The 25,113-nt window shown below is 38.5% G+C and overlaps 1 protein-coding gene across 1 annotated transcript in view; it reads right to left on the reverse strand.

Moving 5' to 3' along the window:
- LOC102046314 (multiple epidermal growth factor-like domains protein 6) overlaps window positions 1–25,113 on the reverse strand; it is a 200,972-nt gene that overhangs the window by 83,454 nt on the left and 92,405 nt on the right. The window contains exon 5 of the mRNA XM_055724090.1: window positions 6,262–6,384. Coding sequence (XP_055580065.1) covers window positions 6,262–6,384 — 123 coding nt within the window. The remainder of the gene's footprint in view (window positions 1–6,261; window positions 6,385–25,113) is intronic.

The following is a 25,113-nucleotide window of genomic DNA, read 5'->3' on the forward strand; positions in this document are numbered from 1 at the left end:
CTTCCCGGCTAAGACTACCACATAAGGGCTTAAAAAAAAGAGGCTGGAAGTGTCTGGCTCTGGTCCGAGTGATGCACCTACCCTTCCCTGATTGAGGAGAAACAGGTCAGACAGAAAATAAATGTGATTTTGTCAAGTTTGCTATACGATATATTTTAATAAGATTGAAAGGGTTCGTGTGTTGCCTGCGTGTAATTGAGTGGATTAGCCTTGGGAAGGCGCACAAAACGAGAGGGGACTGACCAAACCAACCCACCGCATTCGCTACGTGCTGCCAGCCTGAAACGAGCTCACCAAAATTCAGCTCAGGTTCCTGTCTGCCTTGGGCTTGCCGTTAATCAGGATCCAGGTAATTCATTTAAAGTGTCCAATAACCTCCAGTTATTGTTACCTTTACTATGAGTCTGTTGTAATTTTTACAACTTATTGGGAGCACACTTTTTGCTGTAGTACTACCACGAAGAGACAAATGCAGAAAGATGACACTATTTGCCTAGGAGAGTGCAACAGCTTCTCGCAGCTATTGATCCCAGCCAATTCCGAGTGCAGCACAGGAGTGCGTAGGAAAGGTCAGACAAACGACCTCCAGCCTTCATTGCTTCTCAAGAGCCAGAGACAAATGCTTCAAAATGAGAATTGGTAATTTCCAAAAGAATTACTCGGGAATAGAAATAAAATTTCATTCCCAATGAAGTTTGCAAATGTATCTATGAATGTCTTCAGTAGTTTCTGCCCGAATCTTCTCTGCAGCCTTGCACAAACACCGCACAGTTCTCCTGCCTAAACTCAATCATCTCCAGAAAACCACAGAAGTCTGACTGCGTAATGCTAAATAGCATTTTAAATGCACGATTAATTCTTAATCTTCGTTAATATATTTTCCTTTGTAAGAGGAGTAAGGGAGCCCTTGATTTTTATCAGCTGGGATCTGAAATAAAAATAATGTAATTATGCTTTGTATTTGTGACTAATAATACTGATCTGACAGGTAGAAGCAATCATAAATAAACAACATTTATGTATAAAAACAGGTATTGCTTCTTGTTGAATTCACTTCAAATGATCAGAGATCTACCAGTATTCTGGATGCACAAACTTACAGAGAAGAAAATGTTTATTCTGTGGCCTCCAACAGAGTGCATCACAGCTTTTTTTCTATTTTGAAACTTAAATACTTGGAGTTTTCCAACTTTGATATAAGAACTCCTGTTGGAGCCCCAGGGTACCTGAAAGCACCTAGTGACAGGGTTGGAAATGCCAGAAATGAGGTTTTGTCCTCTTTAGCCTCACAACTCTTTCTCTTCCTTTTTGAATTGCTGTAAAAAAAAATCACATAAAATATTTTAGTTATCAAAATCATTCCCCCAGGGTCAGTTAAGGTCACAAGACGGAGTTGCCTGTTCCCTCCATTCTCTGAGGTAGACATTAAGTGGCACAGTAATCCAGTTACAAATAATTAGATATTAATGATACTATTCCTGCAACTGGTTTTATTTCCATATCTCAAGACAAAGTCTTAAAATAGAGAAAGATGAAGAAGGCTGGGTAGCTTCACCTCATCTAGGAGTGCCTTCACTTGATTGCCCTGAGATTTGAGTTCATGCAAAGTAGTATTTGTTGCACCTATAACCAGACTGGTATATTTTTTTCTTTTTCTAAAATACATCTTATTTTCATTGTTTTCCTTCCAACAGTGTAGTGTCCCTGAAAACATGCAGCTCTGTGAAACGGCATGCCATAGCATTATGAGTCAAAAGCAACTTTCTGAGATAAGACAATGTGAAAGCATCCTGAATCCCTCCAGTGGACTAATTTCTCCTGTCTAGTAAAAATTAAATGAATTAAAAAGCTCCTTGGCATTTCCCTAGAGGTGCAAAGTATTAACATCCTTCAGGGTTTTTTTCACAGGACATGGCAGGAGCCTGGTACATCAATTTGTTGGGCAAGGAAAACAGTCCAATGCAGAATTTGCATGTTCATTCTCTTCGACAAAAACGGTTTGACAAGAATAAGTTACACCTCAAACCTTACAGGCTAAATAGATGGCGAGGTCATTGTAATAAACGTTTTCTTTTTCTTAGACAAATCCCTCAGTATCCTTCTTAGCTGAGCTGTTAACCCCTCCGTGGCAACAGTGTTTGGAGAGCTCCTGTCTGACCAGAGGTCGGGCTGAATCAGTGACACTGGTGACTATATTACATTACCAGGGTAAGCAGCGGTGGCCTCGCACAGTCACACACTGGCTCTGGACACAGCTGCTCAGAAAGTCCCTCTGGCAAAAGTCAGGAAACCTGCCAGGGCTCCCAGGTTTGACCAAAACCCCTGGGAACGGGGTTACAGTGATTGCAGTATTACTCTAATCAGTAAAAGAAAAGCTTCTTTTCATCAACAGCTAATCATAGGACTTCATTTGCCTCTAACTTCCTTCAGTTGCCTTGACAGATGAAAGCACAATAATATAAATAAGAAATGACAGTTTACCAAAGAAGGTTAACAGAAGGTCACAACCTTTTTTTTTTTTTTTTCAATCTGACTTCTGGAGCTTACTCATGTGTGAAAATATGCTTTTGTAGCTGCAGCCTCAGCATCCCCCATGGATCTGGACTTGTGCCAATAATGGAGTTTTAAAATGGTATTTATGTTTGGAAAATACCATTTCTGGTTTTTGTGACATTCGAGTAGAATTGTTTCGCATTAGTATGAAATATTAAATGAGAATACCCATCCATCTCCCAGCGTGCCTTCTCACTGGTGCAGGAAGCCAGTGGTACCTCTGCTTAATGCATCGGGAGGTGTCGCGCCCAGAGACACATCTCCTCTGCCTTTCCCAGACCAAGCCACAGCTTTCTGAGCAAATCCACCCACGGACACTGACCCGACTGCCCCCGAAACACTGAACGCCGGTACGGATGCACAGGGCACAGAATCAGGCTGACAAGTCACACACTGGTAAATGTCAAATATTAATTTGTTGTATTATTTGTGCAGTGATTTAAATCCAAATCCTTTCTCATCATTAATTTCCATCAGACACAGGAAGAGCAAAAGGTAAGTATGAGCTTTCTGTCAAAATCTCTAATGCCTACGTGACTATCTGCCAGAAAATATTTCTCTGTCAGATAAGAAAACTGAAGATCTGTCCATGAACACTGGAGAGTAAAATCTGCCGTACAACATGTAGATAATTAGTTTTGAAAGGCTAATCAGTTCACTGCTCTGGTTGGCATTTCTATATAGATGCACATGCCTTCACGTTACTACACCTTTCCTCTTGATGTAAGTATCGCTCTCTAAGTAAGGCTTTACATACCACATAACTAAATGATCTCTCCTGCCATAGGAGCCCCCACTTAGCTAGAAAATATCCTTACAGGACTCAGAAGGAGCACGGTCCCAGCAGCGTGGGCTGCCCCAGGCTGTGCTGCTCACTCCCCTTCCCCACATGCCTCTAACCAACACCTCTAACCGCAGAACCACCTGAGGAAGGCAAGGTTTAGTCAATGCTGATAGCAATAACTTATTTTAAGATTGCATTGCCTATTTTATGCTGCTACATGTTGCATATTCACAGAGCCTTGTGTCTTGCACACACCTTTGACACCCTAGAAGACAGAGATGCTGAGCATCCTCAGCTTATTCTAGCTGGGAAATTAGGCCTTTGGGTCTCCTAAAATTGCCCCCCCCAACTATTATTGATCAAATCAGCAGTACACTTCATTACGTTATTGGATTAGTGAATTTTTACCTACTTTCCCTTCCTTAGCATTAAACAGCTACCAATTAATAAAGCTTTTTTTTTTTTTTTTTTTAATAATTCTGACAACATCTTTCCTTTTTGCCAGAAGGATGCTCTATTTTATTTCTGAAAAACAGGATCAATCTTTGCACTAATAATGACTTACTGAATAAAATCTGTACCACTTCCATGGTGCTTTTCTAACAATACACTTTATTTGTACCTTGGCTTATAGAAAAGCCTGTACACCAATTGATCATTTCACTCACCAGTGAAATAAAACCAACCATGAGATGGATAATGGGAGCAGAACAATAGTACACATCTATTTAATGCTCGAGTTTAGACTAAGGGGTAACATAAAGCACAATGATGCTATAAAGAAAGAAAGAATGTAACTGCTGAGAACAACTATAAGCCTTATTCCTCCAAAAACGCTGGCTAACCTGAATGAGAAGCTGCTTTACTCTCATCTGCAAAATGACCCCTTTGAGCAATGCAGAGGCATCAATAAAACAGCAATTCAGTGTCACGTCCTGAAAGATCCAGCACCTTCCAGCAGCACACGCAGCTTCGTTTGGAAGTTCACTTAATTCTTACTTACTTACATTACTACTTACTACTTACATGTAGTGATCAACCACTAAGTTGCTTATATTGTAACATGTGATGACTAGAAATTGGCTTCCTTGTAAGTCGGCGTAGCCGTACGCTCATCATCATTATCTCCACAAAAGTTCAAGTGTAATTAGTGTCACCCCTATGTTCACTTTGTTCTATGACCTGAGCATTTACAGTTTATTGTAGGTTTCCATTTTTGTCTGAAGAGTTCAAAAAGCAGCTTCAAATCTGTGACTAATATATGCTTCTGCAATTCCTGCTTTCATAGTGTATAGTACAGGAATCAAACACCTTAAGCTCTGCTTGAGGTTTTTAAAGAATGTCAAACTACTAGCTTTTAAAATATATTTTAAGAAAAGAAGAATTGTGCAGAAGGAACACTAATTTAACTAACTTACTAACACAAAAGTATTTTAAAGGAAACGGGGCTCTTGCAGACTAGGCAATTTAGGATCCCAGTGAGTAGGACACCTGTTTTCAAAAACTTATTTTTTTGACAACCTTTATGCAGATCTGTAAGCAATAAGTAGCCACCAACATGCAGACCGGTTCATGGGTATATTATCAGCCAGTCCCTGAAAGAGGCAAGAGAAGGTTGAGGTGAAGTAGCAGGAATCTGTGAATCATGCATAGTATTTCTGGCTTGAGCTCTCAAAAGGCCAAAATGAAAGCACAGAGGACCATCGCAAAAAACTTCAATCAATCTAAAATAACCATCTACAGCTTATTTAAACTGTCGAGTTGGATATCAAATGATAGGCTGGTGTGGAAAATAATTCTATCGTCTTCTAGTGAAAAAAGGAGTGCAGGCAAATGGATTATAAAGTTAGGATAAAGCAGATGACCACATCCAAGAAATACATTGCTTTGTACAAACCTTAAGAAAGGAGTTGAAGGACAATGGTAAAATGAAATCCTGGAAGAAAGGAATTTGTGAGATACCACGCAACAGGAAAAGCCAGAGAAGATGGTTTCTTGTGAAAAGATGGTAATACACTTCATGAAAACCTAACCTAGTACCTTTCAACTTGAGATAATAAAAATATGTCAACGATATACTTATTGCAGCAATAAAATGCAATCGAGGGTGCAATCCAGGCACACAGCCAGTGCACACAAGATCACACAGCCGCAAACATTCATTACCTGTGTTAGAGGAGAGTTCAAGAAGAGGAACTGCTCTGGCCTGCAATACAGTACACCCACACCTGATCTCCTCTACCTTTTGCAGCATCTGATGATGCAAAAAATGTAGTGACTGTAGGTTCAACAGATCAGATGGGCTTGTTTATACCCACTCTTTGTTTACCCGTGTGTCTTTAAGAAGTCTAACCATAACTCATTATGTGTTCTAACATAAGCTTAAGTGATGTTTTGCTTCTTCACAAAGTCAAGCTTTTGCATAAGAACAAGTTTTACCCTATAATGCACTAACTAGACATATTTCCCTTAGGAAGGAGACACATGGGTTTATGTAGCATGTGGTTTAAAATCCTTTTTTATTCAGTTAATCTCTAGCTGTGGAATTGTGATTGAAATGCAAAAAAATGTATGTGTGTTTTCTGATAAGAACCATTTTGTTTTAGAGACAGGCAAAATGTTATCAAACATATACACTTTCTTCAAGTTTTTAAATTGATGATGGAAATTCCATAATCAGAACATGGCACAGCCAATCCAGGTTAAGTGATAACATTTTTTCATAAAAAAGAAAACAAAACCCCAACGCTTTGAAGTGTTCTTACAGTTACATCTTCATAATCCAGACATGAGAAGATCTGCACTCTTGACAACTCTGAATATTTGCTCTTTGGCTGGCTCCAGATAAAAGCTAACATTTCCTTTTCCTTTCCAATGCCTTCTCTCATTTTTTAATAGCAGTGAGACACAGTACAAAACGTTACCTCCACACGATTTGCCATCTTCTTCTAGTTTCTGGCCAGCTGGACATTTGCAGTGGTAGCTGCCAATGGTATTACAGCACTGGTCATGGCAGCCACCGTTCTCAGTGGTGCACTCATTTATGTCTGAAGGAAGAAAATACACAGCAGTCAGTAAATAGTGAGCATTGACCACATTACCTGGTTATCTGAGGACAATTGTGTATGATTGTGATGTGATGAAATGAAAAAGTTACTAAGATGCACAGCTAAGGCCCCTGGAGGCAACCGCAGGAGCAGGGACTCCCAGCTCTGTTGCTGTGCCCCCCAGCTCAACCAAGAGGTGCTACGGTGGGACTTTGCTCCCCGACTTCTGCATGAGGTAAGCTGCAGGGTCTGCCCAGCTCCAGCTGCAGGCTCTACCCAACACACCAACTTCCCACTTCCACGCAACCAGATCAGGAATAATCTTTTTATGGTCATTTCCACCAGGCTCACTTGTGCATGAGGTTGCTTCTAGCAGTCACGGCAGAGGTGAGAAACCTCTAAAAGGTGGTAGTGTTTGAAGTCAGTTAAGGTCCTTCTTTCCTTCAGATACACATGCACTAGTATCTACACACCTCACACATTCACCTGATGAAGTCAGTGCTTGCCTACATGCAAAAATAGAACCTTACACATTATAAATGAAAACCATTAAAGAACCGCAGGAATAAATAAGTAAATAGGCTAGCCAATGGCTGAGAAGAATCAATAGTGAAGACATTTGCTTTTTAACCCATGTTTTTATATACCCTGCATAAGGATTTCTGAAGAAATCATCAGGCCAGCAATAGTGCTCTGTTGAACAGGATCGGAGACAACAGATGGTATGGAAATATTTCCAAACTAGAAAATTTGTCAAGTGGGATAAGTAAATGTAACAAAATCAGCAGGTATTTGCTGCACTGATTTCATCTACTCCGGAACATGTACTTGCACAATGCTTTCTTGCTTGCTTTGCTCTCTCTGAAGCGTTAATGCCACACAGACACGTAATTCATCAGTGCAGGGGGGTAAGCAGGGACAGCAACAAAACCACGTAAGAATAATGGGCTGCGGATGTCTTTTGTAACATTTTTTGACAAATGACTTGAACTGCTTTGATCGCAGAGCAGACCTCCTCAGCATGTTAGTAAGGGGAAAGCCAGAGCTAAGGGGACACACCAGATTCTCAAACCTGGCACGAGAATGCAGGTGACAGATCTCACACCCGCAAGGCCTTTGGCACTGGTAGAGATCACACATTACATTCAGGCTAGAGAGCAAGAAAAGCAGGAGAAGGAAGATAAAGCAACAGAAGATAAGCATCATTGTGACTAAAAAAATCACAGTTACTTCATATTAGCAGCACTCCACATCTCCAGTGGGCAAACGGAGCTTTTTTAAAAACTTCTAATTAGACTCTGGTCAAAAGAAATACAAAGTGCTGCAAAGACAACTCAAAAAAAAGAAAGAATTTCACACTCATGCAAGAGGTGAGAGCCTTTCAACTGCAATCCTTAGCTGTTAAAGACTGAGATTTACCAAGGTTTGTTAGCTCTTCAATGAGCCTAAGCTTAACATTAATAGATCTTTTCTGATCCTGGCTAAAAAACACAGGTTAAAAGAAGTTTTAGGGGAGGTTTCAGACTACTAAAAAGCTAAAAGAAAAGTGTATCATGAAACATCAACATTTACTAAAGTGCAGCTGAAGAGGCACAAACTCACTAAAACCCTTGCATTTCTCTGCAGCTCTAAATTCAGTGTAATAACCGACAACAAAACTTTGTCCTCAGTGATACTGGAAAACATTGGAAAGCTATATAAAAGAAAAAAAATATTCAGCTATCTCAGAGCTACACTACAAACCAAATTCTGCCTAACTCGCGTGAAGTCAGCAAGGCTCTTCTCAATTTCATGGGAACACAATTTAGACAGAAACTTTTCCAAAGAAAAACACTTCCCCCCACTCCTGAATGTAAAAACAAATCATACCAAAATAAGACATTCGTCTGTTCGCTTCTCTTCAGCAAGAGACAGAGAGAACATATGACAAGCGACAGATTTTAGGCATATTCCTCAAAGCACTGGAAGAAAGCGTGCTAGCACTGAGCATCGTGCAGAAGATCGACAAAACAGGCATGTTCCAAATGATTTACTCCCCCTAACCTGCAGACATCTTGATGTGCCTTGTGGTAATAAACAGTAATGAGCCACATAATAACCCTGCTCCACAGCTTCGACTTCTATTTATACTAACAGTATTGAAAACTAATAAAATCTCTTGCTCTGTTAATTTTTTTAAAACAAAATAATGGGAATAATAACTACTTTATTCTTCTACACTGTTTAGCACCTACAGTACTACATGACCTCCTAGCACAAAATATTGACTAAGTGATGTGGTCTACAATATACAGCCCAATTTGTTAACACCACTGTCTGTCTTTTGAACCAAAATATTGGAAGAAAACCTTTCTAGCTGAGGAGCTAATCATTATCCTCTTGATTTCACTAGGGTATAATACATTCAGAAGTGCATAGTGCTATTGCATACTAATGTATAGAATGTTTTTCCTTTTGATTACAGAGTGTTTTTATTAGCAATCAGAAATCTTTTTTCTTTCTTGTTCAGCATAAAATGCTGTGGTTCACCTATGAGCTTTGCCCCCCAAAAGTATCGGTGCTATATGATTGATAACCTCATCTTCTTCTTCAAACTCTCTGTCTTCTTAATGTTCTGTGGAGGATTTCCTTGTCTCTGCCTTAATACTTGTTCTCATCCTTTGATGAAATGTTATCATCCATTTCTTTGCTGGTTCTTACACCAGAAATCCAATGCTTTTTCTATTATATGCAGAAAACCTGACTCTTTATCCACATGTCTCCTTAAACAGACATCTCATTTAAAGCTAATCATCATAACTCAGAAATTAAATTAGACTTTAAGTCATCAAAATAAGCTCTTTGATACAACTTTATCGCTATTACAAAGCACTCACGTTGAAGGAACACACTCACGAGGTATAAATTGTACTAGTTTCAACCTCAGTGTTATGAAAATTTGCTCTCTAAGCATCTGCATCCTTTGCTGAACGGCCTCCTGTACAAGACCTTCTCCATTGCCTGTACCCTGCCAAGTTGTTTTGTGCGACTCAGTAATAAAGGTCAGATGTTGCCTCAGTCCAAGAAGCAAAAAATAAATGATCTGAATGTGAAGTAATAAAAAATGTGGTTTACATTTGTAAAAAGACAGTTCATACAGCTCTTATCAGCCACAATATTCCTAAAAACAGAATAGTCAGAATTTTAAAATCCGATTACAGCTTTGCCACTGAAAAAAAAAAAAAAAGGAAAAAAAAAAGGAAAAAACCACCAACAAAAACAATTCTGTCAAATGATAAATTTCTGTCTGCTTTCCATATTCAATGTCACTCAAGGTTGCAAATATATTTGCCTTTTGAATAGCAAGAAAAATGACAGAAAATTTCTGACATGTAACAAGTCTGCCACGTTAGGTCTGACAAAAGTTCAATGTTATCAAGACTATCAATCCATCTGTAATGACATGCTGTAGGCGCTTCAAAAAAATAAATGTGATGTTTGCTACTGCAATGCTTCACATTTATTTATAGAGCCAATGTTGCAACACAAAAACATTATCTATGGGACATACTCTATGTGAGGCTTTCAATCCTGCCACATGAAGTTTTAAGGAAAAAAAATTTTGAAAAAACCCTTTACCTAGATTAACTTGCTATTAACTTTATATATGATCTGTCTACCATACACGTGGAAAAAAAACCTACAGTATATTTTTAAATCTACTAGTATGCCAGAATATGGTTTGTAGACATGTGCGTACATCCCATACTGCCTGCACATGTGGTATTAAAGAATGGCACTATATAAAAAGGTATTCTTTTGTCTAAAAGTCTCATCAAGTATTTGATATATGTGGGGGATCACGCCTTACTTTTTTTTTTTTCATGAAATGGACCACCTTTGAGCAATTAAATATGCCTAGGAGCTATATGCTAAATGGAGAAGGACTGATTCCAATCCATTTACTTCACCATTCTTGTTTAATGCTGCTCAATCCCTGTCTGAAAATATCACACAGCACAGCAAGTCAGAGCAATCCTCAGCTCCAGGGAAAAAAAACCCTTCACCAAGTTTTTATGAAAGTCTAGGTGATTTCAGATTTCCTACAAATAAATGGACACCTTATATAAAAGTAAATACTGGACAAAGTGTTCTTCATCATTTCTTTTAAAAGAAATAAATTCAATTTGAAATCTAACAGAAGTGTCCTGCATTATTTGCTTGCTCTCTAAATGTAGCAAACAGATGAAGAAAAAAAACCCAAATGAGTCTAAAAAGCAGAAATACATGAGGGCAGGAGTCTTCTTCACACACCTCTACGCTGAGCTGTCGGTGTGGGCTGCAGCTCTGCAGGTTCTCCACATGGAGCTGCATTCAGCATCTTCAAAAGCCACCAAGGGATTAAGCCTGCCCTGAGTGCAGGACCCGACAGCCTTGCCGGAGGAGAAGCATCTGCACGGAGCAGGGCTGCCTGTGAGAGGCTGCTCTTCTGTAGCAGGAAAACAGGGCAGTGAATCGCCCTTTAATTTTGGCAACAGTGGTAGTTTTATGGGACCCACCAGGTAACCCATTGCCTAATGGTTAAAGTATTTTAAAGTACAGTTTAAGTACTTTTTAATTAAAATTACTTAAATTTACTTAAATGATGTATAAATGTAAGTATATTTTACCTGTTCATGCATTAAAAATTTTATGTGATACACGTTAATAAAGATTAATTTTAAGATAACAAAGAGAATCTTGTAAATGCAGTCCAGTATTTAAAACCTATTTTCCAAGGTTTCTATATTTATCAGCTGTATATGAGCTGCAATTTTATTTATTTAATGCAACCACACGCAAACTTGCCATTTCAGTGACCAGCCTTGGGGGCTAACCTGTGCTCTGACCCATAAGTTGCTGACTTCAGTGTGTGTCAGAGCTCGCTGGACTTGTAATAAATCACTGAAGTGGAATAAAATCTGTAAAATCATTCACATTGTTATTGCAATACCACATGAACAAAGCCCACCATCACAGAGAGGTTATTTTGATTAGTTTAAAAGTGTTGGGCTAACACACCGTGCTTCAATTAGGGGTCAAAGTAACAAGTACGTATTTATTTAGAAGGAAGACAGCATTTCACTAATAACACTTCTTCCCAGCTGGCATTTTCTCCTGAAGGCTATGATGAAGATGGTCTGATTTCAGGACTAGATGTTAAATATCTTTATCTAAGAAAGAGGTTTGATTACTCTTGCTAACAGGCACTGGCAGCTTACATTGACTTTCATAGCAATTTGAATATGTGAATTTCTAACTCAGAAAATATAACTAATACTTTCAAGTATAAAACCCTTATGATGGTTAGAATCAAAGCCTACATGTAGTTTATAAGGTTCAATTTAAATGCACCTAGATGTGTACCTTACCATATCCCGAGTGCCTGGTACATGAAGAAATGAGTATAAATGCAACTATATTAAAATTTGCTTTTATAAGGAGGTGTCATATAGGCAAGTGTCATAATGCACACTTCACATCATCTCATTTATAGATCTAAATAATTTGATTGAATTTTTAAAAAGCACTAAAGATCCAGCAAATAGGTAGCTCTTTAACTTACAGTTTTAGACACTGTTTTTTAAAAATTATGGCCCAGATGGTCTGCAACCAAACCCATATGTCTAAAAAATCCTGAAACCTGAGAAAGTTGATTTGAACTTTTAAGGCTGCTCACTGCTATGACGCAACAGTTGACACAAGTGCATGCACACATACATCATAGCAACGTTATACATAAATATAACGCGAAGAGCAAATATACCAGACAGGCTGTTGAGCACAATGCTCACACCCCAGAGACTGCAGTTGTCTTTTTCTTCATTTTCTGCAAGAGCTTTGTAACAGTTGTCTTTGAACAGTAATTGTCTCTAAAACATAAATTACATACATCACTTCCAGCGCTAACCATAAATTATCTGCCTGAATAGAAAACAAAGCTGCTCATTCTGATAGTCAAGCAGTCCTACATGTGTATTGATTAAGCACTCTTAATGCTTTATTAGGTTTTCTTCCTCCACAAAGTCAATAACAGGACGAATATTTCTTCTGCTGCTGTTATGAAGTATCGTAAATCTGAGCAGTTATTAACAAGCGTCTGATTAGTGGAACAAACTTACCTGAGAGTTTGGCACAGATTCTCCATGCGTGAACTCTCAGAAAACACCCATCATTGCCACTGTCTCCACTGGCAGCTGTAGTACTTGTGCTTTCACAAGCTATCATCTCCTCTTTTTCATTATTTTTTTTTTTTAAGAAATTACTGCTGCACTCATTTCTCTTTATCCCCATGTCACTTTCATATACGCAGAGAACATCAGTCACGTAACAAATGTGTGCATGGCCCGCGTTCCTCGGGGATGTGTGTCTCTGGCACAGTTTGCTTTCTTTTGTTATTGGGGCACTAAATGCCATTTCATGAGATTTAGGTGCAAAACCAAAAGTCAAGCATAGCCCTTGTTAAATATACTTCACTAATATTTAATATTAACTTCTTTTTATTAAAATCATCATCTAAAGAAAAAAACCCAAACAGATTCATCAATCATTTGCACTTGCTCACATTAAGGATAACTCCTTTGAAGTCAGAATAAAATTCTGTAGAGGGGAAAAACAGGCTCAAAGTTTAAATAAGTGAAACAACAAGCTCTTAAACCCCAAAATCCTGGCAAGCACTATTAGACAAGACCTGTAATCCATCTTGTGCATCAGCAGAGAATGCTCAGTGCCCTGCTGCAGGTATAGAGATGGCCTGTTCCACCTCAAGTTCTCCTACTCCCTCTCTCTGCTAACTAATGACTAGTTTCTGTTCTGAAAATTGGGATTTAAAAGTCCTTTTAAAATCTGTTACTGGTTATGGCAGTCTTCCGTAACCATATACATGGCTGCTCTCTTTTTTTTTTTCCTTCTTTTCATTCCTAATGTCTTGAGCATCAATGACATTTTGCAACAACGACTTCCAAAACCAAACTGTTCTGTGAAAAAATACCGGCTTTGATTATTACTTTTTTAATCCCTCTTTCAAATTCTCTATCAAGCAGGAATAACTGTTTCCTAAAAGTGAAATGCAGGATCTAAAATCATGAACAAAGTTTTCCTTTCTAAATTAACTAGAATAACTAAGAGAGGCAGGGAAAAAAAAAAAATCTATCACAGTACAAAGAAATCCTGTAATAGTACTCATTTTTAGAATATGTTTTCCCAGACAAGGTATGAATAATGCAACTAAACATCCCAGAACATCTGAATTAAGCAACAACAGACTAACGGATGCTAATTGGCAATGATTGGAGATGATTGTGGAGTACGGCTGGAACTATGATTACAAACAGAGCTTATGCATCCAGCCCAAACCTCAAGTACCGTTGCTGCAATTAAAGATATTTTATCAAATTAGACAAGTGTTTGCCTTTGCCTGCTATGATGGTTATGAGCAAAACATAAAAGAAAGCATCGTCTGCTGTACTGCAACTTTCCTTACATCAGAGCTCTGCTGAGATGGATTACTTTCCACTTCAACTTTTCATGCCACAAAATGGAGCCTTTTTAGAAAGAATTCAGGACTCTGCAGTGCCATCCCTAAAAGCCCTTGCTTTTGTCTAAAAGTACTTTTGCCCTAAAAATGCATTCTCTTTGCAGTATGTCTAACTTCTAGTACCAACCAGCGCTGGTTATGCACACACAAACAAGAAAAGACTTTGAACTTTGAAAGTTTGATTCCACAATAGAAGCACTTAAGTATTTTGCAGGCAGGTAAACATTCTTTAAAGATTATTTCCAAAGCAGTGATTATTAGCAAGGAGTCTTAGCAACTGGATTTTCTTTTCTGCTTTGAGTGCTAAATCCCAAATATGAATTGCAAAGCACAAGCCAGGCGGCTGCCTCTAGCCAAGCCAAGTCCTGGTGCCTAAAGGAGAGTTCACAAAGTGCATCCTGAACCCGAGACAGGCTTGAATCTTGCTGCCTTCTGCTTTCCTGGGTAAGAAAATCAGTAGAAGATATCAGGTCACAAACTCAGGGCTGGCTTTTTCCCAGCTTTTTCTATTACCCCAACAAGATGTCCAACTTGCCTCTCTTGCTCTTGTATCTCTGGAAAATTTAAATGCAGAACTGCTGCTTTTCCTCCAGCTTCCTATGATCTCCTATAAATCGAGTAATCAGAACTGAATTGAAAAGGGATATAGAAAAAAACTTAGCACTTACAGTCATTAAGCTTTATAAATCTCCTAATTAAGTTTTATATATTCCTCTAATAAAAGAACTACTTGCTTCCATATTAAAAATAAATAAATAAAAAATCTCGGCTATGCCACATTATGGAGGTTCTTGGGCCAAGATAACTGGAGAATGACAGCCAGTATACGTAAGTGTAAATAACCCAGCGTTACCTGTGGGTTAGCTAGTGCCAGCATCCACAGAACAAAACGCAAGCTCAGAGATATACAGCGCTGGCATCAAAAAAGAACAGCAAGGAAACAAAGGCAGGAATGCACGAGCTGCTGCCTTTGTTTCCTTGCTGTTCTTCTTCGATGACATGTATTTTTAAGAGATTTAAGATGTCACACCCTGTGAAGAGCACTGCAATACTCCACCACATAAATAACAAAACCAAAGATAAAGATAGAGGTGTACATGGTTGATGTCTTTCAGACTCACCAGGAGAAGAGGTGAATGAACAATGTCATGCACAAATAAATATGTTTGCTCCAAGTAAAATCTATAATGATGGGTCAGATTCTGCCCAATTTAGGGGTGGCATACTTTGGTACCCATGTGCAACATGGGGTGTTTAAAAGCTCTGGTATGCTATTCCTTGAAAATCTATGTAAGCAGCAATTGGAGTTAGCCACAGCAGGAGTCTGAGCGAGGCGAGCTCCAGCCAGCAGGATGCAGGAACAGGGAACTGGGCACTACAGGAACAGCTCATTCGAAAATTGGCTTCCAAATATTCAAGGAAAGGTAACTCAAATAATGGTTTTAGCTTCTAGTTGCAGAAAAGATGACAAAAAAAAGTATTAATGTAAGTGTAGAATAAAGTGAGATAAATGCTAGCTTTGTCTCTTCCTCTGTCTTTATTCCGTACTCAGAAAAAGAACCGATCAAACTGCAAATGCACAGCTCTTTTTCTCTACGCCTGTAAAATAAATGTCTCTAATCCAGAAGCATTCTCCCTTCCACTGCAATGCTGTGGAAAAGGGACATTTGAAGCACTCCTCAGTAAATCCTGGTGCTTCAATTCCCACTGGGGCAGGCTCTCACCTGGTACAAAACACTATCTGATGTCATTCCAGCAGTGTGACCAGAACGGCAGGTGCAAAGCGATCACGCTGGCGCAGGAGGAACCCCTCAGCAGAGGGCATGTCAAACCACATCGCCTGCCTACAGCCCCCGTTACAGGGCCAGAGCCACAAGTCCAGAAGCTGCTGCTTAACATACAAACAGGCTGATTATTACAATAGTACAGTCTGAGCAAGGTAACAAATTAAGCAGCTTAAATTTCAGGGCATTCCTATTGTAATAAGCCGGTTCCTTATGAACTATTCTTTTACATAATATAATTAACCCCAGGACTAAGCATGTGAGCAAATTAGTTCATTTTTCACATGAATAATTAAAACCTTTTTTCTTTTTTTTTTTTCCCCCAAAACCATTACAAACTGAAATGAATGTAAAAGATTTCTCAGCAGAGAAAGGATGATGTATGCCCAGCTTCTGATTTAGAATTGGAATTCATTATTGAGATTTGAATGGAAGCTCCTACTTTCTTTTCTTATTTTTCTTAATAGCTGTCCTTGCCAGTCAATGTCAATCACTAGTAGAACAGGCTCTACTCATCATCAGATATAGCCTGGGATTAGATCAAACAGCAATGAATGGTACGCCTCCGCTACTGACTTAAATGGGTTAAATATTTCTTTCTTCCTATATCCTCCTGAATATTCTCTCCCATCTTTTGTTTTCCATTTCTAGATCTTCCTGAAAGTTATGTGGGCAGAATTACTCACTGCCCTGACAAAAATCCTACACTAACTATAGTTGTAAAGTCATCTCACTTTCTACTACAGAAAATAACTTTTCTGTAATCATTGCCCGCATGGCTGAAACACAATCATACAACCAGGTCACTTGTTTACAAGAGACATAAATGAGAACTCGTTATTTTGTTTACATAGACATATGCCAATAGCACTTAGCTGCACTCAGTCACTGTGTCTTCTAGTAACTGATCTTGTGTGTCAAGGGCAAAGGAACCCATAGAAAAAAAGAAAAAAAAAAAGATTAAATCTTCATCAGTTTAATTTGTACAGAAACCCAAGGGAAGTCATTATTCCCAGAGACTTCATTGCCTAATTTGTCTTCTGAATTCTTCTAACTTATCTGACACCAATGGGTGCTTGTTAACTATTGCTTATTGTGACTGCAGGGCAGGTTTGCTAAGGAGCACAGCATGCAATAGCCTACGTGCACAAAAAGCAGCGTTGTTCAGGGCTGAGCACCTCGATGAACGGGAGCCGCTGGGTGCTTCAGAAAGGCAGCTATGTCATTTAGCACTAAACAGGAGCTAAATATTTCAGAGAGGTCTGGATCCTTCTCACCAGAAATGGCAGTGAGGTGAGCATCCTTTAACTGGAATTCCCACTAAGGAACTCAAGTGGGAGGATTAAACTTGGTTATAGAGTTATATCAGGCTTTGAAAAGAGATGTACAAACCACAAACTTGCATACAGTTTTTACTAATGGCAAACTCGAAGCAAAGGATGGAAGAAATAAGATTTTCTTTTCCCAGATAAATTAGCAATGAGTAGCAGAGAACTGCTGTGATTTCTCGGGGCCTTTCCTAGCAGACAAGCACAGAGGTCTCCTTTAAAACAAATAAATCAGCCTCAGCGTGATGGTGTAAGTCAGACACTGCAGAAACAACAATCTGGCAGAAAGTTACCTCAGCCTGACACTGGCATTTGAACCTGGGACATTCACCGCTTCTGCAAGTGCATGTGTTCACCACGTGTAGCGGCTGTTGTTAGCAGAGGTAGCAGACTTAGTTTTACAGCCTGGGAGTTCTGGTTATAAAAATATGTGATCTCAGGGTTTTTAAACCACCAAATGTCAGAGGTGATCACAGGCAGAAATTAGAGGGCTGAAATTGTTAATTCTGCATTGCTAAAACTGATTCATACCAGAGCCAGAAAGAGCCAGTTTTATGTAACCCAAACTTCACACTCTGGTTCCCAATACAAACTAAATTTTCCTTTTAAATCTACTTGGATGTCAGGCATCTGGTTTTGATAGAGCGCCATGCTCAATTTTTTCAGAGGTCAAAACTGAAAAGAAATTTGCATTTGTGTTTTCAGCAAGGCATCAGTGAGATGGCATAAATAATTTAAAACTTCACAGTTACTACATCAGTTGATCTTTTCAAACATGATCATTACACCTTAAAACATGCGTTGTTCTACCTTTCTCACAGCAAACAGCAGACATATTTTTTATGTTCCTCACTATTAACAAAGGGTATACCATTGTAAAAACTTAAATAACACACTCCTATAAAGTTGTTGGGTTTTGGATAACCACCTATATATTTTTGAGCAGCACTAAGGTCAAAGTATTAAATTTAATACTCTTAAACAGAACACATATTAGAAATAAATTTGAAGTACTAAAGAGCTATTGTAGATGTTCAATAAATCAAAAACAGACATCAAAGGGCAGATACTAGCAGGGGTAGAAAAATCCAAACATGGCCGGAGAGGCTGTGAGGAAATAAATACATATCCACCTGGCACTTGTGTGCAGCGCACAAAACGGGCAAAACAAGTACATTCCACGGGCACATCTATTGTTTGGAGCCTGAGTCCTGTTTTTAAAAGAGTGAGGAAATAAATCAATGAATATGTTTACCTTGATCTCTAGCTCACTCTTACAGACCACTCGGAGCATCTAATTTAACCAAACCTCTTCAAACCAAACACTGCCAGATCTTCAGCATGTGGAAAAACAGTTGTACACGTACGTCAGAAGAATCCGAGGCTGAACAGCCTGATCTGAACATACCCTGGACAAATGCTATTGAAGACCAAGACCTTTCTTGCTATACACATAAGTCCCTCCTAAGTGTGAGCATCTAGGCGGGAGAGCTGCAGTGCCAAGGCCACAGGTCAACACCAGTTCACAGCTCAGGTTTCCACATTCAGAATTTCACCCTTCGGTTCCAATTAAAAAATAAATTCCTCACATTCAACCCAAGCTAATTACTTTTTTGCATGGAAGAGACAGCCAAATTCATTCTGACGCACAAAAGGGAAGTGTGATATATGAGCAAAGTACATGTAGTATAATGTTATGGATGGTTCTGAAAATCTAGCCAGAAACATACGTCGCTCCTAACATCGTAGCTGTTGCCAACAGTTACCACCTGATGTTGTCTGAGAGACTGCAACGATTTCATGTTCAAAGGAAAAGGCAAAGACTCGTATCTCAGATACCACACTGCTGCTAGTGATGGCAACAGTGAATTTTTAACAACTGCAGAACATTCCTAGAGAAGGCAGTGATCACCAGCACGTGGGATGCACTGCACTGCATACGTGTCCCTGCGTTGCTTAAAAAACAGCACGCTGCCCCAAAATCCTGAAAGCTGGCTGTGAAGCTTTCTGGTGAGGAACTGATGCTGTGAGGCCATCAAGCTGATCTTCAATTACAGGGTACTTAAGCTGTGAATTTTACTTCTGTGAATACCGTACCACTTCCTTTGCCTGCCTAAAAGCTTAAAAAGCTTAATTTTTACTAAATCCTTATATGGCTTCTCCAGGGTACCCACATTCTGAGCATTAACAGTGGGAAAAAAAATGGTAACATGTGGACGTTTCCGCACGTATTTTTTTTAAACATGGGAAAGATGTGTACAGTGAGCAACACAAGTAACACTAAAACTTGGTTACTACATCAATAGAGCAGAAGACCACAGGTTCAAAGACAGAAGAAAACTAGTAGTTTAACTTAATAGGCAATCTTCTATACAACAACAGCAACAAAAAGCTAAAAAGGATTATTTGGGAGTCTTAAACAACCCAAAATTATTAATGGAAATTTTTTTTAGCAACTGAGGAAGTCTGTCTATGTACTACTCCAGAAAAGCTTTGCAACGCCTCTGGATGAAAAGCAATACTTAAAAAAAGATACCTTTGTCTGACCTAATATGAAAACATTAACACTCAGAGGTGGTTGTGGTTCTTCCCACATGCAAAGATTCACAAAAATTAATGTTAATAAACATGCTTATCAGAAGATACAAAATACCTTTTAAGAATGCTTTGGCATTGTTGAAAATAATTTTACACTTGAAACGATGAAAAAACCAAAGCTCAAATCTCTATGTCGGAACCGCACCGTGAACAGGAGCTAGAAGGCAAACTAGGGGACTAGACATGGCAGAAAGGAGACCACACGGTGGGACTGTGGCTGGTGGTCCTCGAGGACTGCCGCTGTGCCTAAGCTAAAGGCTGGATGGCAGCGAGTGTACTGGAGAAAAGAAAGGAGCTCAGAAAATATTTCTTTCCATGACAATCATTCCTACTTTCTCTTTACTACTGAGTTTGGCCCACTATAGAGGAGATAGATGATTGATGGTGTAAAGTAACAAAGTATGCTTGGACATCTAACAGCACCATACACCTCTGAAATATACATTTTTAAATGTGGCTCTTTTTCATCTACTTTCTTCTCTTCCCACCCCCCCACCCCCCCCAAGGGATCTTTTCCCGAAATTCCTCTTGTGCGTTGTCAGAGGGACCAAGAGACAGCTTTTCTAAGCTTGCAACCCAGAGAGCTAACATTCCCCTGCAAAACAGACATCACACTTAACTTGCTATAATCTGCATCCTAGTAAAAGTTCTTCACAAAATCCAAAATACTTTTAGGCTTTTATTTTTTTTTCATATTTGTTCCTTTTCCTCCACCTCAGCAGCTGTACACTTCTGGTTAAATTAAAAACTGGCCAACTATAGTTTTGTGGGGTTTTCCCCTCAAATGCTAACGTATAATTATAAGATGGGGGGAATAAAATTACAAATTCAGCCAAGGTCATTAATGTACAAAATGCAAATTGTCTCCCATTTGTCAAAGACCCTGGGGAAGTCTAGAGATAATTGAAATGATAGATGAACAGAGGAGACTAACTGCTAATGGTCTGTATATCAATGAATCAATGTCACATTTATGAAGGGCTTTGGGAAATTATTTTAAATACTTCATCTATAGCTCAAGTTTAGCCTACTTTTTCTTTTTAATGCTGAAAAATTAATGACAAAGTTCAGTTTATAGTTACAAAATTGTAAACCTGTGGTAATTTAAGCTCAACAGCAAGATATTGAAAAACTACTCATGTTTATGCCAGAAATGACCAAATTTCTCAATTATCAGGGATTATGGTATAACTAAGAGCAGTATATATTTCAGAGATTATCATATATAGGACCAGCCCTCACCCTCAGAGCATCTGAAGTCATCTATTTTCCTGTGTATCTCATTTCCTCCAGAATTTGAATAAATTAGAAAACCAGGGAATATACCTGCCACTGATTCTCATGCTTACCTGTTTTCCTCGTATTTTTAATTGCAAACTGAACTACTTAGAGCAGGAGCTATTTGCAGATGTATTTATGGGGCACTGACTAAATAGGAAGAGGAACAAGAGAAAGGAAAAACAGAAATATTTCCTTTTCAAACAAAAAGTGAAGGGAATCTTGGAGGTAACTTTGTTACAGTTGCACAGAAAAATTGTATTTCCACTTCCAAAGAGGAAATGCTACAAACCAGTAAGTCGCTCTGCATGGTCTTCTCCCAGTTGTGTACGGGCCATGGTACGTTAGTGAGACAGTGAGGACAAGGCATAAATAAAAACAAAGTTTCAAACATTTAGATGCCATTTTGGTTGAATCTGCAAATAGTTTGAGGAATGGAGGCAGCAGTTTAGAGTTTTTATTTTCTGTTATTATGATGTTTATTATTCCCCCTCAAGCGCCCAGTATTTTTCTACTTTTCTTCCCACACAACAGGAAGGGTTTGGATGAAGGGAAATCAACAGGACACCTGCAAGCTTTTTTTTTTTTTTTTTTTTTTTTTTTTTTAAAAAAAAGCACTTTTTCTAGCAAGGAGAAATAAACTACCATACTTTGCTGAAACAGGGAGCATCACTACAAAATCACCTGAATTAAACCCCTTTTCATTCTCGCTCTCACTGAACGAAATCACATGGGGGGGGGGGGGGCAGAGGGGAAGAGGTGAGTTTTTATGGATGGTCTGTAGGATTGAGAAAGATTTGCTTCATCTGAAAATAGTACCACAATTGCACGGCTTGTGGAAACATGAACTAATCTGGAAATTACATCTGGATTTCCACAGAATTTGAATAAGCTGGTTATATCTAAACAATACAACTGATTCTCCTATTACAGGATTTGGCACAGGAAGCAAGCAAGTGAATAAGGCTCTCGGGAAAACTTTGCTGTCTGAGAAAAGATAACATGTATGCATTGCAGGTAAAGTTCACACTAAATTTTCTGGTCATTATAAATTACAATGACAAACATATATAAAAAGAATGAAGAAGTCCCATCAAGGTGATGAGACAACAAGGAAGGATTCCCACATGTTGGAACCAGTCCTCTCGATTATAAAATATTGCTGGGGACTGTGGAGATCTGGTCCGGCTCCCCTTACGATAACAACAAACCTTGCGGCAAAACTGATCAGAAATGCAAGATCCATGCAAAAAAGTACCCCCAAATCCATCTGCTGAGGACCACCGCTGGCCAGACTGACCATCTTTTCTAAGAAATCTTTAACTTTCCAGTGCAGGTGGATATCAAGTCATTTCTCTGAGCACCTCAGTTTTGCTGCTTTCCATCTGGGCTGAATTTCCACCTGGGGCTTCATGGAGACAGTAGAGGGAAAAAAAAAAAAACGGCCTTTACGGATTTTCAGGAGAATATTAACTCTCCGTCACCGCAGCCTCTAGCGCGAAGTAATCGGAAAAGGGCTATCAGTCAGTCATTCCACCTCGCAGGTGTACCATGAGGCTCAATTAATGACTCTGTGAAGTGCTGCCTCTCCCCGCTGTTGTTGTTATAGCTTACTAAGTAGCCAATTAATAAAACATTCAATTCCTCCATTTGCTGAAACACATTTCTTCTGCTAGATTTTAATTTTTTGAATGAGTGAAATACAAGTAAGATAATTTACATGAGTTAATGATACAGTACAAGTTAACTGATCAGTTATTCTGCATGAGGAGATATCTATTTGCAGGGAACAATTTATACACAGCCTTTCAGGGACATAATTACTTCTCAGCACACTCTTCCATTTTTATTTTTTGCTGTTTTACAGACGTGTCTCTCTCAATGTCCTAAGTGAAAGAAGACTACTTGCCACTGATTACCCAACACATCCACAGAGGAAAGTTGGGAAGCATCTCTCCAGTGACAGGTTTTGATTTGTGGATGAAATTCCCCTTTTAACTGAGCCGTGCTTCTCCCGCTAACAAAGTCTTGCCAAAACCCTGGGATAAATTACTCTTTGTAGAGTAAGTTTTCCTCACGTCATATCCTCCACTCACTTTCTTCTTATTTCATTAAGATTTTGAGTTATATATACAAACTGTTCATTTCAAATACTCATTATGGAAATACTGCAAACCCAGAAGATGTCACAGTCATTTCTTTTACAGCTTTTCTTTTTGTAGGCGACATTCATATTGCAGAATAATTTAGACAGTAATTTAATCACAGGGTTTAGAGGTCCAGCAAATGTTACATTTACATAATGTCAGTCTTTCAGCAGATAATTTGGTCCTTTGCATGTGTTAAAAGACGACATGGCTTGTTAAGTTCACGTTAGTACATTTAACCCAACAGATGAATGGCTGGTTTGTTATTCTGCCATATATTTCTAATTTTCCCGAGGATGATTAGAAAATTCTATTTACAGTAAATTCATGAGCACCTTCATTCTATCACAGTGACAAACCAAAAAGAGATTATTTCATCTCAGGGTCTAGAAATCTCCTTAAAATGGTCGTAAGTCCTTGCTACACAGTAAACACCAAGACTTCTATTACATAAATACTACATCAGTTAATACTTTGCTTATGCCTGCTTTGAGTACATGTGACTGAAGTTATTAAAACGTGCCTCATAACTTAAGTTTTCTAATATTCTCGTAAGGAAGTATGGCTGTTTTGTAGTTTGGAAACATAGTATTCTTCTTTCTCTTGTCAAATGCTGCTAAAGAGAATGATATAGGATACAAGAAATATGACTTAGTTTCAGTGTGGTAATGCTACTACCCTGACATCCAAAAGATAAAATAAAAGGTGGTAAATCATTATTACTCAAAGAGAAATAGCATGTCTGTTCAAGTGATTTTGAAAAAGTACTACTGCATATTTAAATTTAAAAGAATAACAACCTAGTCAAACAGCAACTCAGGAGCCTTAACACTGAATACTTACATTTAATACTGTATTTCTGTCTTTTTATGTTGAAGTTGCACATTGTATCCTTGCTACTTACATTAAAATTGAAATCTTCCATTTAATTTAAACTTGTAAAAGACCAGAAAAACTGTTGCATCATCTGGCCAGCTTATGCTACTGTAGGATATTCCCCTATTTTCCATTGCTTCTCTTGTCTGGTTTTAAATGTAGTGTAGCTAACCACAGACAAAAAAAAAAAATAAAAAATCAATAAGCCAAAAATTCCACCTGGAGCTGATATCACATTTTGATCATTTACTTGTATCTTGGAACAATTTCACCACCCTTTAAGACAGAAATGTGTTTACCTAGAGGACAAATTCATACAGTCTTCTATCAATGAAATATATAACAGACATCCAGAGTGAGGGTCTGTAGGAAGCTGGAGAGCAAGGCAGCAGAACAATAGGAAAAGAGAGACACTGTCATCCTCCTTAACCCACTCAACTGACAATTGTTACCAGCCCTCCTTCTGCAGTGCAGAGAAACATTCTGCACTCCTTCTGTCCTGGCATAAGATTGTCAAAGGATCATACTTCATTTCTAGAACTATTTTATTTCTTCTCACCATACACAAAATAATAAATAGAAGTACTGCCCCTTCCCCCTTATTTGTGTGGTATTGTCTCTTTGCAGGATATTGGAGATACTGCCGTGGTCCTTGCTGCAGGCTGATAAGAGACCTAATTTGAGATGCGATGCAAGGGGCAGGGTAAGGGAGGGGAAGGTACAGCTGTTTTTTAATGCAGATTTTGAGAACAATGCATAAAAATTTCAAGTCAGTAGTTTGCAACCTGTATCCTTTATGAATTATTTTAATTTATTAAAGTAATTTGTTTTAAAAACTAAATCCAAAGAACATTTCTGTTATGGCGAGTTTGGGCTGAGGACTCCAGAAAAATCAGGCAACTCTACTTCTTCAATATGTAAGGCAATTTCATGTCATGTTAGCATTGAAAAAATGGAATTGCTTAATATGCGTTAATACTTAGATGATAAAGTTTTAAAACCATCAGGATTAAATCACATAAAGATTTAATTACCACTAAGCTTAAAAAAAAAGGATTATTTGCTATTGACATTTAAACACAGCAAGTTCCAAATTTAGAGTTAAGACGTTTGTCATCCAAGTGATAAAATTCTAAGCTCAAGACACTTCCTTTGTATATTCT

The sequence above is a fragment of the Falco cherrug genome, chromosome 11 (genome assembly GCF_023634085.1).
Source record: "Falco cherrug isolate bFalChe1 chromosome 11, bFalChe1.pri, whole genome shotgun sequence".
Lineage (NCBI taxonomy): Eukaryota > Metazoa > Chordata > Aves > Falconiformes > Falconidae > Falco > Falco cherrug.